This window comes from Euleptes europaea, chromosome 10 (genome assembly GCF_029931775.1).
Source record: "Euleptes europaea isolate rEulEur1 chromosome 10, rEulEur1.hap1, whole genome shotgun sequence".
NCBI classification, from domain to species: domain Eukaryota; kingdom Metazoa; phylum Chordata; class Lepidosauria; order Squamata; family Sphaerodactylidae; genus Euleptes; species Euleptes europaea.
Genome location: NC_079321.1, coordinates 54,105,422 through 54,122,373, shown reverse-complemented (window position 1 = coordinate 54,122,373; position 16,952 = coordinate 54,105,422). Strand labels below are relative to the sequence as shown.

The 16,952-nt window shown below is 41.8% G+C and overlaps 1 protein-coding gene across 1 annotated transcript in view; it reads left to right on the top strand.

The window, feature by feature from the left end:
* MDN1 (midasin AAA ATPase 1) overlaps positions 1-16,952 on the top strand; it is a 125,860-nt gene that overhangs the window by 108,086 nt on the left and 822 nt on the right. Inside the window, exons 87-101 of the mRNA XM_056856148.1 lie at positions 404-544; positions 758-893; positions 2,485-2,777; positions 3,043-3,204; positions 4,909-5,010; positions 5,933-6,134; positions 7,271-7,444; positions 7,609-7,763; positions 8,237-8,317; positions 8,656-8,771; positions 9,670-9,844; positions 11,487-11,560; positions 11,659-11,773; positions 12,932-12,995; positions 14,763-14,905. Coding sequence (XP_056712126.1) covers positions 404-544; positions 758-893; positions 2,485-2,777; positions 3,043-3,204; positions 4,909-5,010; positions 5,933-6,134; positions 7,271-7,444; positions 7,609-7,763; positions 8,237-8,317; positions 8,656-8,771; positions 9,670-9,844; positions 11,487-11,560; positions 11,659-11,773; positions 12,932-12,995; positions 14,763-14,905 — 2,133 coding nt within the window. The remainder of the gene's footprint in view (positions 1-403; positions 545-757; positions 894-2,484; positions 2,778-3,042; positions 3,205-4,908; positions 5,011-5,932; positions 6,135-7,270; positions 7,445-7,608; positions 7,764-8,236; positions 8,318-8,655; positions 8,772-9,669; positions 9,845-11,486; positions 11,561-11,658; positions 11,774-12,931; positions 12,996-14,762; positions 14,906-16,952) is intronic.

Here is a 16,952-nt window from a genome sequence, read left to right as displayed (position 1 = left end):
TGTGCTGAAGTACTTTGTGTATCTCTCTGTGTAGTAGTTTTATGTTATCTAATATATGTGGGAAATACTCCAAATATTCTAGAAACCAAATGCTAAACCACATATGGCCACATTTTCTAGACTTGAAAGATGGAGCATTCATTCTGCAGTTCTCAATGTGTTCAGATAGTTAGACTCTAGCATTAAGTTTGTAACATTTACCAGAAATACTTCCACAGCTTCCACCATTTATCCCCCAGTGTGCCTAGTATTACTGTGGTTCCATACTTTACACAGCAGTAGTGTTTCCTATAGGTAGACCGTGGAGCTGCCTTTACTGTAACAGCAAGGTGTCTTGACAAGGTAACACGAACATCGCTCTGCAGTCAAATGGCTTCATAGATATTTTTCTTCAACCATTTAGGGGGATTCAGAGCTAGCTGCAAAAGATGACAACTTAGATGCTGGCAATAAAAATGATGAGAAACCACCCAAGAATGAAGAAAAAGAGAAGGAAGAAGATGATGGGGAAATCAAAGAGAAAATCCATGAACAAACAGATGAGGTAATAAAGGAGGTTTCACAGCAGGGCTGCTTATAAAGGCAGCAGGGCTGCATAACGGCCATTTTCATTGAACGATTCAAGCAAGTTAACCATAGACCCAAATACGGCTGCGTGCCTCAGACCTATTCTGGTTTTGCTTGCCGCAGACTTGCTTCATCCCTTTCATTCCACCTCTGCTCCTTTCACAGTGTGTGATTCATTTCTGCTTCACAGCGTGAATATGATGAAAATGAGAGTGATCCTTATCATGGAAAGCAAGAGAAGCAGCCTGAAGCTGAAGCTTTAGATCTTCCTGATGACCTGAACCTGGAGAATGGAGAGGGGGATGATGAGGACAAGGAGGAAGAAGGTACAGCTGGTGTAGTGTTTTCTTTAGCAGCAGATGCTGTGAAGCACAAAAATACATCTCAGTACCTGACCAGTGTCTGTAGTTGGGACCTGGCTGCAAAATAAATCAGAGAAGATCAAAGTAATAGTGGTAGGCAGGCAGTGTGTTTTGGGGCCGGGGGAGCAGGACGGTTGTCATTAGAGCTCATTTTCTCCTAATCAGTCAAGCTTCCATTCAGCATTTGTGCATTTATGTATGTTTGTGTGTTTGTAGCCACTTGTGTTTACAGCCAGGGGCTTTCAACCAACTCCATGTGATAAGGAGGTTAGATTTGGTCTTGGAGAGCTTAATTTTCATCTTAACTTCAAGACTAGACCACAGTAGCACAAACAGAGCTGCCCATGATAACTGCTATGAAGCTCCTGTTAATGCTTGCCACACCTTCATGTGATATGATCCTGATGATGCATATTTCGACAGCTTTACTGTTGCCTTCAAAGCTAAATTCTCAAGGTCTTGGGTTTTGACCTAAAATGCTCTTAGCAACCTAGGCCCAGATACCCTCAGGAGCCACAACCTCCCCTATTTTTGGCCCATTACAGCGTTTTAAGGTTAGCTGAGAAATGCCATCTTTAAGTTTGGCCCTTCACATATAGCTGCAAGGCCCCACAAAGAGGTATTCTATGTACTTGCCTTTTACCTGTGGAATATATTTTCTCTGGACTTGCCAAGGCATTACAGCCCCATGAGGAAGCCACCAAAAAGTGTTTCCAGGTGGCCTCTAATGATGTGTATTGGACCAGTCACACGTAAAGGGTTTGTGTTGTTCTAAAATATCACTGGTAATATCTGGTGCTGGTGTGCAGACCTTGAACTCTATTGGGGTTAATGCATCTAGGGAAAGGCCTTTCAAAGATTACGCCCACCATGTGGGCTGTGACCCCTCAAGGCAAACTACCATGGTTCACTTTTAACCCAATTCCATAAAACCAAACAAAAAACAGATGGACACTTTGAATTATTCCCATCAGTGTTATCGGTGACACTCGGATAATTTTCACAATACGAAGTAGCTTGTGCTACTGTAGGAAGCCTGTAGGAAGTGGATCGTTTTCTGCTGGATCCTTTTGTGTGTTGCAAATGCCAGCTTCTTATGCACTCCCATTTTAGGCAGAGGAACACAGCTGGGAAGAGAGTCTCACGGATCATTCAGGGACCCTTAGAGCTAATTCATTCCTGTATTTGCTGCTGAAGAGTGTGAAAGAGGGACATTGCTAGAGAGGCATGAGCAAATCACAGCTTTCTGATATATATTTGCCCTTGAACATGTAGAGTTGTATGTATGCTTTGTATTTTGTGGCATTTAGTACTGCATCACACTCTTCCTGCATAATGAATGAATTGAAATTATATCAGGCATGGATTTTGTCATTGAAGAAACATAGTATCGCTACATTTCTACACTTCATTCAGACACTGACAATTTATACTATAACAAGGGATAGCCACATTTTAGAAGTACAGCGGACCTGGTTATAGTTCTTCCATATTATCTAGGAATTTTAGTAAATCCTCCTCCTTCACTTTTCTGAAAATCATACCTTTTGTTTAGGAGAAAATCCTTTTGAGATAGAAGATAAGATAATGGATATAGATGAAAAGCAGGTAAAGGAGGAGGAAACCGAAGATACGGGTGAAGGTAAAGATCCTGAGCAAACAGAAGATTCCGTTGAAGAAAAAGCAGAAGGAGATGATAAAATGGAGGAAGAAACAAATGAAAAAGAAAATGCAGAGCATCCTAATGAAAATACAGGTGAAGAAGATGACACAACAGAAGACCAAAAGGAGGAGGAAGAACAGAAAGAGACTGGCATTTCTGCTAGTGAACATGGCCTTTATCCTCAGGTTTCATTTTTTCCTCTTATTATATAGGAAAAAATTGTCTCTATTTATGTGACATCTTTTGTCACTAAGGAGGCAAATGCATGTGTCTTTGTTTTAATATGGAAGCTACTTAAAGGCTAAGTTCCAGTAGTTGAGTAGTGATGGTAGTTCCTTGATGTTTTGAACATAATATGGATCTTGTACAATTAAATCATCACTGTAGTCTTCTCTCTCACACTCCTAGTCTTTTATAATACTAATGATGACTTTCTGTTGTTTGTCCCAGGAAGAGGAAGATGTTGATAATCCTGACAAGGATGAACAGTTACCTGATGCAGTTGAGAGAATAGAACATGAAATGTATGGTCAGGCGGGAGAAGAGACCCTGCAGAGTGACACTGCTGTAGAATTGGCTGGAACTGCTTCTGAGAAAGACTCAGTGAAAGAGGTGAAGTGAAAATATCCCACAGTGCCTTTGTGAGGAAAACATCTACCTTTATGGTAGTCTTTATAAAAGCTTCTCTCCATGTAAATATAATGCTTATTCTGGACATATTCATCCATGTTGTCTGAAGTAGCTAGACTATCTAAGCTCTAAAGCAGCGTCCAATTGCATGCAAGTGGAGATGAAGGTCAGTTCATATGATCACTATGGGCATGGCCATTCACTGTTTTTGCTTCTGGTTTACCCCTCAAAAAGGTTTACGTTAATCAAACAGCAACTTTAATCCCTTATCTGGACTGCTTGGGACCCGAAGTAGTCCGTATTTCGGATCTTTCTGTATTTTGGAATATTTTGGAATTTTTGTATATACATAACGAAGTATCTTGGGGATGGGACCCAAGTCTAAACATGAAGTTCATTTATGTTTTGTAAATGTTTTATGTATACTTTAAATACATAGCCTTAATGTAATATTTTTAATAATTTTGTGTACATTGAACTGTCAATGGCACTGCTGAGGGCCTGTGAGTAATGCCTGCATGCCGGCTCAAAAGGTCTGGTTTTTGGACCAGTCCGGATATCAGATGTCCAGATAAGGGATACTCAACTGGTAGTGGTTCCTGGCCCAAGAAGTAGCCGGCTGTCCTTGACCAGGGCCAGAGCTTTTTCGACTCTGGTGGAACTCTGTCAAATGAGACCAGCCCTGCGGGATCTAGTTCAATACCGCAGAGCCTTAAGACAGAGATGCTCCACCAGGCCTGCAGCTGAGGACAGCAATGGTTCCATCATAAGCTAGCCTCCCTGTTCCATCTTGTTCCACCTTTAGTCTACTTACATGCCTGCCATTCCTCCCACCTGAATGTTCCAATCACTGTTGATATGGAAGCATCATTGATGTTATTTGATTTTGTGATTTGTAATTGTTTTGACTGTCAGATGTTATAGTTTTAATTGATTTTATGACCAAATGTATTTATGTTGGATGTGAGCCGCTCTGATCCCTGTCTTGGCAGGGAAAGGATGGAATAAAAGTCTAATAAACTAAAATAAATTATTTTGTTGCAAGCTGCCTTGCAACAGGTTATAACTTTTTTAGCTAGATACATCGTATGCCATATTTGGTAAAATTGTGATGGCATGCAAAATTAATATTTTTGCTGGCAGAAAGCAAGTCCCCTGACAATCCAGACTTTAATATTGTGTAGTCTGGGTTGGCAAAGTGTACCTGAGAAACTGGGGTGAGGAGTGAGAGATCTTTTAAAGGCAAGAGGCCAGGTATGGGTTGTTGTTGTTTTTAAGGTAGGAATGCTCATAGTTCTAAACAACTGTCAGTCTATGTGTGGTGTGGTGCAAACAGTTGTTCAGTATGCGCTTAACGGTGTCGGGGTGCCGTGATATACACATGAAAAAGCTGTCTTTGGTGTGAACTCAATTTCACACAATTTAATTTGAATGAAAGACTTTCAGAATTTTACTGATCGGAAAATGAGTATAGGAATCTCCCTGTGGTCCTAAAGCATTTTGATCACGTGTTTTGCCAGTTGACTTTTGAGTTTTCTATACAGCAGAGGAACTGAAGCACAAGTTTGTTCCTAGAACTGCTGTGTATAGCACATGTCTGTATCCTGAAGCGACTGCAGTAGTCAAGTTTAAGCAGAGACTTTTGGTGCTGTGTTTTAACAGCAGACATCTTTGGGTTTTTTTCAGGAGCATGGAAGTGGAGCAGCTGATGCAAACCAATCAGAAGGCCATGAATCTGAGTTAATGGCACAGATGGCTTCTCGGAAAAAAAGCAAGAAAAAGACACAGGTATTTTGTTTTTTAAGGGGAGTTTTTTTGCATTTTTAAACTTTGCAAAATGGAATTAGGTTGATCCACAAATTATTATTGGCCTCAGTCCTGGGAATCACAAATACAAGTGGGAGGCTTCACATACTATGGTAGTCTCAAAAAGCCCTGTTTTGCCTGCCTTCATGGCAGAGCAGGGATTTGAACTTTGCTGCAGCTTAAATGGGAAATGTCACAGTGACCTCAGGAAAAGCCTCCTTTGCTCCATCTTAGGAAGACATCATAGTGGCTGTGAGCAGAACCTCTGTATTGAAACTCCACATGCATCCAGTCTGGGAAGGGGGGGTAGAACTAAGCTCCATTCCTCCCCTCTTTTCTGCCTTTTAACAGGCTGTTTGTTTTGTTTGAGGGTGGGGTTCACAGCTGAGCCAGTGTCCCTTTAAGCACAAGTCTGCTGTGAAGCAGGAAAGGGGGGTTGCCTAGTAGGGGCTGGATGTGCTATTGTTATTACTTCAGCTATTTTGCAGGTGGGAGGGGCAGGATTGGTTGGATGGGGACAGCAGTGAGCAGCATGGGGACAGAGTTGTTTAGAGGCTGTCCCTGCCTACCTCCATCCCACTCACTACTACACAGCAGGGGTGTTGTTTCACATCTCCATGTGGAATGCCCCTAGATGGACCAGTTGCCTGATTTAAAGTTGTCTGTGTTCATGGATGACTGGTACTGGAGGAGTTTATATTATCTAAAATAGCATATCTAACATTCCTCTTGTACAGCTGGCATGCACTAGATTTTCCAAATTTAAATAAAAGGTTGCTGTCAGTGGAACTCTTCTGCGTAGAGATTGACTTCTGTGGTTAATGATGGCAGACTGCGGAGTTCCTGAAACTCTTGAGTCTGTTTTACTGAAACCCAGCAAAACTGCACTTTACCCATTTTTCAGAGTTTTAAGAGAAAACCTGGACAAGCTGACAATGAACGCTCAATGGGGGATCACAGTCAACATGTCCATAAGAGATTAAGAATGATGGAGTCCAACAGCGAAGCAGAGCAGAATCCAAACCAGTCGGAACAAAATGTGGAAGAAGCTGATGCTTTTGAGCACATAAAGCAAGGCACTGAAGCCTATGATGCACAGACCTATGGTATGGCAGCATTTACAAGACATCAATTTTATATCCTCTTCAGCTCTGTTCTTCCAGTCACCTTCTCTCCCTTCATTGTCCAAAGCTTTATAGGCGCTTAGAAAGGAACAAGTACTTGGAGTTCTTCAAAGCATAGCTTAATATGAGATAAAGCCCCCCCCCCCCCGTTTTCTGGACTCTGGCTTCCTTCTCTATTAAAGTGAGCTTGTCTTGCTTATTGCAGTCAAAGCAATGGTATTACATTAGATTAGCATACCTTGATAATATCAGAGAAATCAAACCTTCAGTATTTATTTACACTCCTTTTTTGTTTTGAAAGCGTTTGTGTTTGCTCGTCTTGTAGGTATTTCTGTACTGTTCTGTGATATTTATTACGATATTCTACATCCCACTCTGCAGTATGTGGTCTTGTAGCAAACAGTACATTGGAACTTCGTGGTCTATGGCTCAATAGTGTTCTTGTTGAAATTGTACCAGTTTACTGATGGTATCCTTTCCTGTAGAGTCCCCAGCTCCTGCTTTCCCATAAAACCTTGGCAATAAAGACACCCTAGGGCCCTGACTATAACTGAAACATTTTATAGTCACATTTGATTTCTGTCAAACACATGCATTTCTACAAAGATATATCTCTGGATCTTGATTAGTCATGAGTTTCTACCATGCACATACACTTTATGAGTGGTAAAGTCCTCTTCATCACTTGGCTGTTCCCTAGGAAATGGGGTCATCTGTATGGGTTTACTGAGATGGTAGTTTCAGTAAGCTCATCTTCTCATACAATGTAGATGCAGGCTAAGAGCCCAAGCAGATAATCAAAAGGTTCCCAGTCTGAGTCTCACCTTCTGGCCATTAGTTGGCCATTAGTTGGCCTTAGGCAAGCCATTCTGTCAGGTTTATGTGAAACATGGAGGAATGCTGACGTTTCTTATATTATCTTCTTCCAACAGCTCTATATGTGCTTTGAACACTGCCCCAGCCTAACAATTCAATAAGCTCTGCAATCTGAATTGCTTTTTATAAAGGCTGTAATAAGACTTTGGATGCTTGATAAGCTTTTTTATTTTCCCCTAGTGCTGGTGTGGAAGATATCGCACAGTTTAAGATTTTGATTGCTTTTTAAATGTTTCTACCAGATGTAGCTAATGAAGAACAACAAAAACTGACTGTGCCTGTCAGCGAAGACAACAAAGAGCCAATTTCAGAAGATGCAGCTATGGAAACAGAAGCTCAAAATGCTGAGGATCTCCACACTGTAGAAACAGAGATACTGAATCCAGAAGTAAAGATGTCTGGTGTTTCCAAATCTGGTAAATTGTCAGCTTCCAATCCTAAGCATTTTTATCCTTTACAAATAAATTCTTGATTGCATTCAAAACAATTCTGTTGTTGCTCTTAGTAATTAATTAAGCCTAGATGATACAATAGAATATATGAGTGGAATATTAAGCAAGACTTTTTGACTTGAATGCAGGATCTAAGGAGACAGAGTTGGAAGCCAAAGATGGTAATTCTGAGGGTGACAAAGAACGTGGAACAGACAAACCACAGTCAGAAGTCAGGCCAGACAGAAACAAAGACTCCACTATACACACTGCCCATCAGTTTTTAATGAATACCAAAATTAAGGTAAAATACCACTTGCATAATTACAGAAATAGGAATAATTCTATTTCATCCACTAAAGGCATTATAGGAGTAAAAAAAAAATATTGCTGACTTTGTTTCTGAGTATAGGATGTGTATTTTGCATTGAAGCCATTGACTATTCTTACTGCAAATGAAAGTTGAAAACAAAATTCAGAACTCAATTTAGTAATAATATATCAACTAGCAACTACTATATATAGTAAAACTTTCCATGTGTAAGAAACAGATAGGTTCTGTTGAGAAAAAGTTTTATTATTCAAAGTTCAAAATTAAAATAAGCAGAACCTTTAAAATATTAACATTTTCCCCCTTAGATTAAGTACTTTCATAATTTTAAAACAGAGAAAAATTTAATTGTGCTTTTGGAGATACATTTTTGTAGGTTGGTTACAAGAAAAAAAAAAGAAACTCTTCCATGCTGGTTACTCCAATCTTAATGTCTTATATTTAAGCACATTGTCAAGAATCCTGAGGAGCTACGACAAGAACTAGAGAAGCAGCTGGAAATTTGGCAGTCTGGAAACATTGATGAGGTAGGTAAATTGTTCAATCAAGATTGCACATGTTTACATTATGAGAAATTCAAGTCTTGTTTTATTTATTCAAAGCATTTTTATGCCATCTTTCTACCTGATTAGGGTTCCCAAGGTGGCAAACATGAAAACATTTGAACCTTAAATCAGCACGTAAAATACTATGTAAAATAGTTCAATAAAAACACATAAACATACAACACCAAAACCAAGAAGGACTGCCCATAATAGTTATTGGGGGTATGCCAACCATCTAAAGTTACTTTTTTATAAACTTGTCACATAGCTGTGTGTACTTCCCCCCGGTGTGGAATTTGTCTTGTGTGTCAATATTTTAGGAGAAGGCAGCAGCAGAGATGTGGCAGAGATACCTTCTACTCACTACAGCCCTTTCACAGCAGCTCTGTGAGCAGCTCCGACTCATACTGGAGCCAACTCAGGCAGCCAAGCTGAAGTAAGTATGGTCTCTCTAAATCAGAGCCCCTAGCTCTTCGAAATCTGATTTTCCAAAAGCATTCTTCACAGCCAGTGGTTGCTTATTCATATCATCCTGTGCAGAATACACTTCTTATCTCATTATAGTACTCGGCACATATCTCAATTTTATCTGGATTGTGTGTGTGTGTACTAATATTCCTACATAGTTTGCATAGCACTTTCAGAGTTAGTATTTTACATCTTGATTTCAGTTTTTGTGACACAAGGCTCTAGTATTTCCTTTTTACAGATGGGGAGCTAAAGATATAAAAGAATAATTACCCCAAGACAGTAAGGGTTGATGCATATTGATGCTCCTGTCTCTGAACCATTGCTTTAAAAGGAGCATTATGTAGATATTGGCCCTAAGCCTATACCTGTGCTTAGACATAACTCTGCATCCCAATCCAGTTCAAGCATTCTATTGATAAATCCAGGATAAAGAAGTATAAATTACACCTTTTGAGTCTTTTAAGCAGCAGTGATCACCAGTAAATGCTAGTGCTTTAGCCTGTAAAGCTAGGTTGCTTAATTTTGCACCTGTGTAAAAAAACCACAGTTTGTAGACACAATATCACATTAAGAATCTTGACTTTGATATTTTTTAAAAAGAAAATTTCTTATGATTATGAATATATGCTTAAAAGACGCCAAACGTGGCTGAATAAGATTGTTAGTGACTGAGGAGAGGGAATTCTTGACCTAGCCTATCCCCTGATGAGCAAGATTTCAAACCTGTCATCTCCATCAATATTTTAGTTTAAATGTCAGGAAAACTATATAGATATGTAAATACAATTCAGGTAAGGATTCCGCCAAACTTCCCCTGAAATATGCATACTTGTAATGTTATACATTTTCTTTCTCACTGCCAGAGGTGATTATAGGACAGGCAAAAGACTGAACATGCGCAAAGTAATTCCTTATATTGCCAGTCAGTTCCGAAAGGATAAAATCTGGTTACGAAGGACCAAGCCCAGCAAACGACAGTACCAGATTTGCTTAGCCCTGGATGATTCGGCTAGCATGATAGACAACCACTCTAAACAGGTAAAGAAAAATGAAGATTCTTAGCTCTGAATTCATAAATATTTACTGTATCATATATCAGTTGTTCCATTTCTATCATGCCTTTCTTTCATGGAACTTGAAGGGGTATGCAAAGAGTTCCCAGAAGGTCTCCCATACAGATCCAGACATGCTTACGTTCAGCAGGGTTGCTGCTCTGGGTGCAGTATCAAAATAAGGATTGTAATGTTTCTGACGTCCTGCTCTGTCTGCTGGCTCTGGCTTGTATCCAACCATTCTTCAGTGGGAAACATACAGAGCTTTTCCTGTACTCCTTACGTTTCTGCTGCTGACCTCCAGAAAAATTGATTGATTTGAATTTTTTGGCTGCTCTTTCATGGCCAAGCTAGGCTCAGAGCAGTTCACAACACTTTATATAATTATTTAACTGTTTTTAGATTGTTTTAAAGGACAACGATAAAACCGGCGCCCTTATTGACACACAGCAGCAGATACATTAACAATATAACACAATAGTAAAGGTAGTCCCCTGTGCAAGCACCGGGTCATTCCTGACCCATGGGGTGACGTCAGTACAGCAGCACTAACAATTTGTACTATTTGTGGGAAACAGCAGAGACGGCAAAAGAGGGGGAAAGGAAAAGGAGAAGGGGGGCAGCCAGATGGAAGACCAATCGCTGCGCTCAACCAAATGCCTGGCGGAACAGCTCAGTTTTACAGGTCCTGCAGAATTGTTTTAGATCCCACAGGGCCCAAACCTCACTGGGCATAGCATTCCACCAGGCTGGGGGCAGAGCCAAAAAGGCCTTGACCCTGGTTGAGAACAGCCAGATATTTTTCAGACCAGGGATCACCAAAGATTTTCTCCAGATGAGCAAAGCACTCTTTGGGAGGGGGGATAGGAGGAGAGGCGACCCCACAGATTTGATGGTCCCAGACTGTTTAGGGCTTTAAAGGTTAACACCAAACCTTAAACCTGATCCGGTGTTCAATCTTGAGCCAGTGCAGCTGGCAGAGCACAGGTTGAATATGTATCTTCCAAGGGGTCCCTGGAGGCAAATAATCCATGCAGAGGAGTAGGCATTCAGGTTGGGGGGCTGGAGTAAGGAGGGATAAGGGAATGGCATTATTAAAGTGACCCCTTTCCTCAGTAGAGTTGTACTTGCAGAAGAGGCAGGAGGAGCAATGTCATCCTCTTATCCTTCTTCAGTCCCCATAGGTCTTGATGAGAATGATTTTTCTGAAGGGGTGGCAAGAACAGAGAAGAACATAGGAAAACTCCACTTTCCATGCACGTATTGGTTGCATGCAGGCCCCTGTTTCCTCCTACCTCCTTGTTAGTGAGCCCATAGTTGGTACCTCATTCTAGTACAAGCAATAGGGATTGGGCTTGACACACCACTGTGTCCTGGCCATATGTGTAATTCTATCCCTGCAGCAGGGGTAGTTTGTTACTTAGATATTTGCCTGGGCAAAATGCCTACAAGCAAATCATATGGGCTGGGTATATTGTTTTGTCTTCTAGTTCCTTTTGATAGTTTTATGATAGAATCTCACAATATATAGTGAAAGGTTTCTTGAATGTGCATCATTTTAGAATGTTGCATTAGGTTAAATCGATATCAAATGCTAGATATGAAACAATTAACCTTGTTTTTCATAGCTTGCTTATGAATCCCTGGCGGTAATTGGAAATGCATTGACCCTCTTAGAAGTAGGACAGATAGCAGTGTGTAGGTAAGAATACTTTTAAGCTTATTTAAAGAATAATTAATACTAGTTTTTCTCTTACCTATAATGCACTGTTTTAAAATGCATTTTCCATTGTATTTCAGTTTTGGAGAAACAGTTCAGTTACTGCATCCATTCCATGAACAATTTAATGACCAATCAGGAACTCGGATATTACGACTTTGCAAATTTGAACAAAAGAAAACTAAGATAGCACAGGTGCGTCCCAGTATCTTTTAATACTTCATATCATGGCATCAACTATCAGTAGTGGAGAAGTGGACAGAAATGGGCTGCAATTCAGAAAGGCTGTGTATATCCTGTACATATTTTGAAGAGATTTTTCTGACTTATGAAATAGCTGTTGTGCCAGACCTCACCCTGGGTAGAAATAAAGTTACTTTAAAGCTAGTTCTTTGTTTCAGCCAATTTTTCATCCAATTTTTATTTGGACAATTCTATCCTTATAATGTTACAAAAAGAAAATGAAACATTGGACTTACTGTGAAGGTTTCATCTCTTTAGTGGATTGCACGGTATTCTTGTATGGGCTGTGCGTCCTCCTTGCTCCTTGGGCAGGGAATGTGCACATTTTTTTCAGAGGCTTCCACTGTCCTCAGGAGGTGCTCAACTCCCCAGTTCATATCTTGCCAAGCTTCTGATGGAAATAGATCCACCTCTTGTGTCGCAATCACATAATAGGGAATTCTCCCTGAAGACCTGTAAGTGGAGATACTGTAAGGCCAAAAAATAGGTGAGAGAAAGAAACCTGATAAGTGTCCCTTTTGATTTAAGGAGTTTCTTTCCCATTCCTCCTCCATCAACTAGGGTGGGGAAGGATACCTTCAAGTCCACTGATAAGAAGAAACCTTCACAGTAAATCTAATGTCTTATTCTCCATCAGTGGAGGAAGGTATCCTTGTATGGGATATTGTAAAGTTCTGTTATTCTGGGTGGGGGGAAAGTGAAAGGAGAGCAATTAAGGAACTACTTTATTTTAGAAGATTTCTGTCTAAAGTAGCCACAGCCAAGGCAAACTTGTTTAAAGCTGTAACAAGCGGGTTTAAGTAAACAAACTGGTTTAAAGCTGTAACAAACTGGTTCAAATAGCATCTGAAAAAGAAGATGAGCAGAAGCTACAAAATTCACATTCCGTTTTCAGTCTGAAAATGAGTGTGTAAAAATTGGGTATAGTCCTGTTAAGCAGTATATGTGGTTGAAATCCATCCAAATTAACCAGAGTCTATGGGCAAAGAATAGTTATAAGAGTTTGGGGTACCTCACAGCCTTAGGCAGTTGTCCCTTTGTTTTTAAGAATAATTTTTAAGACCGTTGTTCTTGATTCATAATTATCTTATTTACTTGTTTTTCATGCAGTTTTTAGAATCCACAACAAATATGTTTGCTGCTGCACAGCAGTTTTCTCAGAACATGAATCCAGGTGAGTGTTTGTCATGCCCACAGTAATACTTTTTACTATCATGAATGCAGAACATATCTTAAAGCTGGATTAGATTTAGATGAAGGTGGAGTGAAAATTGTGGGGAGGAACATTAACAATTTGAGATATGCCAAATGATGCCACATTACTGGCAGAAAATATCGAAGATTTGAAATGACTACTGGTGAAAGTTAAAGCAGAACGTGCCAAAGCAGCTGAACATCAAAAAGACAAAAGAAATGACTACTGGGGAAGTACTCAACTTTAAGGTGGACAAGGAGGAAATTGGAATTGCTCAATTGAAATTGGACTTTCTATTCCTTGGCTCCATCATCAACTGAAAGAGAGGCTGCAACCAAGAAATCAGAAGGCGATTGAGACTGGGAAGGGCAGCCATGAAGGAGCTAGAAAAGATTCTGAATTGTAAGGATGGGTCACTGGGCACCAAGATTACCGTATATACTCGGGTATAAGCTGACCCGAGTATAAGCCGAGGCGCCTAATTTCACCCCCAAAATGGTGAAAAATTAGGCACCCACGTATAAGCCGAGGGGGAAATGCACCCCCTCCCCCCTGCAGGCTTACCTGACCGGGCTCCAGGCGTGCAGGCGGCGGCCCCCTCCCTGCGCACAGGAGGCCCCGCAGGCCGCTCCTGGCCCGCAAGGAAGGCGGCGGCCCCCTCCCTGCACACAGGAGGCCCCACAGGGTCAGCTGGCAAGCGGGAGGACCGGCCCGGGTGAGGTGGGGGGAAGAAACCGCCGCCCAGCAGAAGGCGCGATCGCGCGGGGTGGGGGGAAGAAGCCGTCGCTGCAGCGCAGAAGGCGCAATCGGGTGGGGTGGGGGGGGAGAAGGCAGGACAGCCCGCCTATCAGCTGGCCGGCGGGAGCACGCTGGGAGAGGGCCCGGCAGGCGAATTACCGTATTGACCCAAGTATAACCGAGGTGAGTTTTTTAAGCCAAAAATCATGGCTAAAAAACTCAGCTTATACTCGAGTATATACGGTAAGTTAATTCATGCCATCGTATTCCTTATTACTATGTACTGGTGTGAAAGTTGGACATTAAAGAAAGCTGACCGGAAGAAAGTGGATTATTTTGAAATGTGGTGTTGGAAGAGAGTATTATGGATACTATAGACTGTCAAAAAGACAAATAAGTGGGTTCTCGCTCTGAGGGAAGGGCATCTTGAGAAGTGGGTGATTCCTGCTGCGTGCTCAGGGAGGCATGATCAAATGTCAGACTTCCTGTCTCCTGGGCAGGAATCATGCTGACACACCAGGGTCTAATGATTTCTTGTATAGGCTCCGACCCATGGGCTGGGTTCTACGCTCAACCTTTGCAGTGGCTCCTTTGTTCACACCAGTTCTTGATTCTTCTCAAGAAGGACATAGCTGTGACACTGTCATCGAAGGTTGCTACATTGGTGGTCCAGGGAGTCCAACCTCAGCAAAGGCCAGGCCTGTCTGCACAAGACCACACATATGGGGAGAGCAACCATTCAAGGTTGATTGGCCCAAGGTTCTTGGTTGAGAGAAGAGAAGCTTCTTCACATCAATGTCTTGGAGCTCAGAGCGATCTACCGGGCTCTGTTGGAGTTCAGGGTTGGCATGTTCTGGTGCGGACAGGCAATGTCTCAGCCAAGGCACGCTTTTTCATAGCTTTCTTTCAGGTATTCTAAATGCATATTATAGCAACACGAAGCTTTGATGAAATGCTATTTATCTTTTTCCCTTGTTTTAATAAAACAATGCATTTCTTCCCGAACAGAAACTGCTCAGCTACTGCTAATAGTATCTGATGGAAGAGGTCTTTTCCTTGAGGGCAAGGAACGTGTCACGGCAGCTGTCCAGTCTGTTCAGAATGCAAATATCTTTGTCATTTTTGTAGTGTTGGACAACCCCAACTCAAGGGTGAGTGAGACCAAATTGGGATAATGTTACTTCCTTTCACAGGGTTGAAATGGCCTGTTGGTTGTAAAAAGGTCCTTATCGTGCTGTAGCATAACAATTTTACATAACTGAAGAAGCGTCCAGTTCAATAGTAAAATAATGAAAAAATCATCCAGAGCGTATACTAGACCGAGTTGATTTGGAGGGGTGTTTTTAGTTTAACCTCCTCTTGCTAAGTATTACTGAACATGCCAAATTTTAATAATTCCTCAGTTGGTTCTGACTCTCTCAAAAACAGTTTTCCAGTGCTGTAGCCCCACCATTTCCTTTCAGAATGGGGAGTAAGTGCCACTCTGTTGAAGTCAAAATTCAGCTATTCCTTAGGCTCATTCTGTTGCAGGTACTGAGTTCCAGAAACTGCAAAGCTCCATGCTTTTATGTTTTCTTTTAATGTTACTTGTTGTAATACTAGTAATAGTATCCCCCGTGGTGCTAGTTATCATCCAGGCATTGGAGAAGATAAGGCAAGGTAATTTTAGCCATTCGATAAAGCTTGGAGGATTATAGTAAAACAAGCAATAATATAAAAATAATTTGAGTCGTAACATCAAGCTTGGCTTCTTATAATCTTTCCCTTAGATTTTAGATCATTATATCCTTGTAACAGTACACCTATATAACAGCCTACTCATTTGGGAACTGAATTCACTGAATATGGAAGGGCTCCATGTGGTAGCTATCTGCACTAGTACTGCATTAGTAATAGAAAACGTTTGGGAAAAGAATTAAGACTATGGAGATACATCCAACTTTCCTAGCAGTCTTCTCACAACTGCTCCTATTTGTGGTTAGTGTAACAAAATTGTTCATCTTCAGTCTTCCAGTGTAGCCCCACATACGGCACTGCGTCCCAGCAGGCCTGCCTTCGGTAGACTTTTCTCTAGCCTGATAGCAACAGCAGGGGGTGCCCACCCTCAAATCCTATTGGACGATGTTCCCACCCAAGTCGTCCTATGATCCAAGGGGGTGCCCCCTCCTGAGTTCTTTTTCTGCCACCTTAGTGTGTAAATGTTTTTCAACAGCCATTGTGTACTTACTCTTTGAGCATTTTCTGTGAGATCATGAGTCTTATAGTGCCCCGTTTCTGTGCTTGGTGAGCCTCTTTGGCCCCTTGATTTAACTGCTGGATCCCAAAATTGCCGCTGAGGTAGCTTTTGCTGACCTAGCTGGCCTGCCGCCTAACCTTGTGCCCGATGGCCTCCAAGGCATTCTTTAAGAAGTATTCCCAGTGCGGCACAAAAATGACACACTCCCAACAAACATCAGGAGTGTTTATTGTGCCTGGGGGGAAACTCACAATGTGCAGTCGTGCCCTGTCTGCCAGAGGTTTACCCCTGAGGCCCTCTTGCACGGGGCTTTTAGATTCAAGGCCGCGTTATGGGAGAAAACCCTCCAAACGGTTTCTGTGCATGTGGGCACACTGCAACGCCCCTCCTCAGCTCTCAGCTTCGACGGCCTCTCCGACTGAGCTGACTGCAGAGACAGCCTCTATCAGTTCCTTACCATCTGGTTCCTCCATGACCCGTTTTGTGGCAGTTCTTGCGGTTCCAGCAGGAGCCTCGGCTCTGTCAGATCCAGCAATGGCTTTGACTCTTTTGGATCCAATGTATGGAGATACATCCAACTTTCCTAGCAGACTTCTCATAACTGCTCCTATTATAGTAAGATTGTTCTTTTGTCTCTGCTTGGTTTTAGTAATGAAAAAATGCCCAGTGGTAGGTATAGTACAGGGGTGGGGAAACCTTTTTCCACCAAGAGCCATTTGGATATTATATAACATCAGTCGTAGGCCATACAAAATTATCAACTTAAAAATTAGCCGACCAAGACCCAAGCAGGCAGCTGCCCCAGATGACACAATCCCCCCCCCCCGCAAGGGCAAGCCAGCAGGCATCCAACCGATGGCACACTCGGCCACCTTGTGGCAAAGTATGGTCTGTTGCACCAGCCAGGCATAGCTGACCAGCCACACGCCGGAGTTGCTCCTGCTCTGCATGGTCGGGGCCAG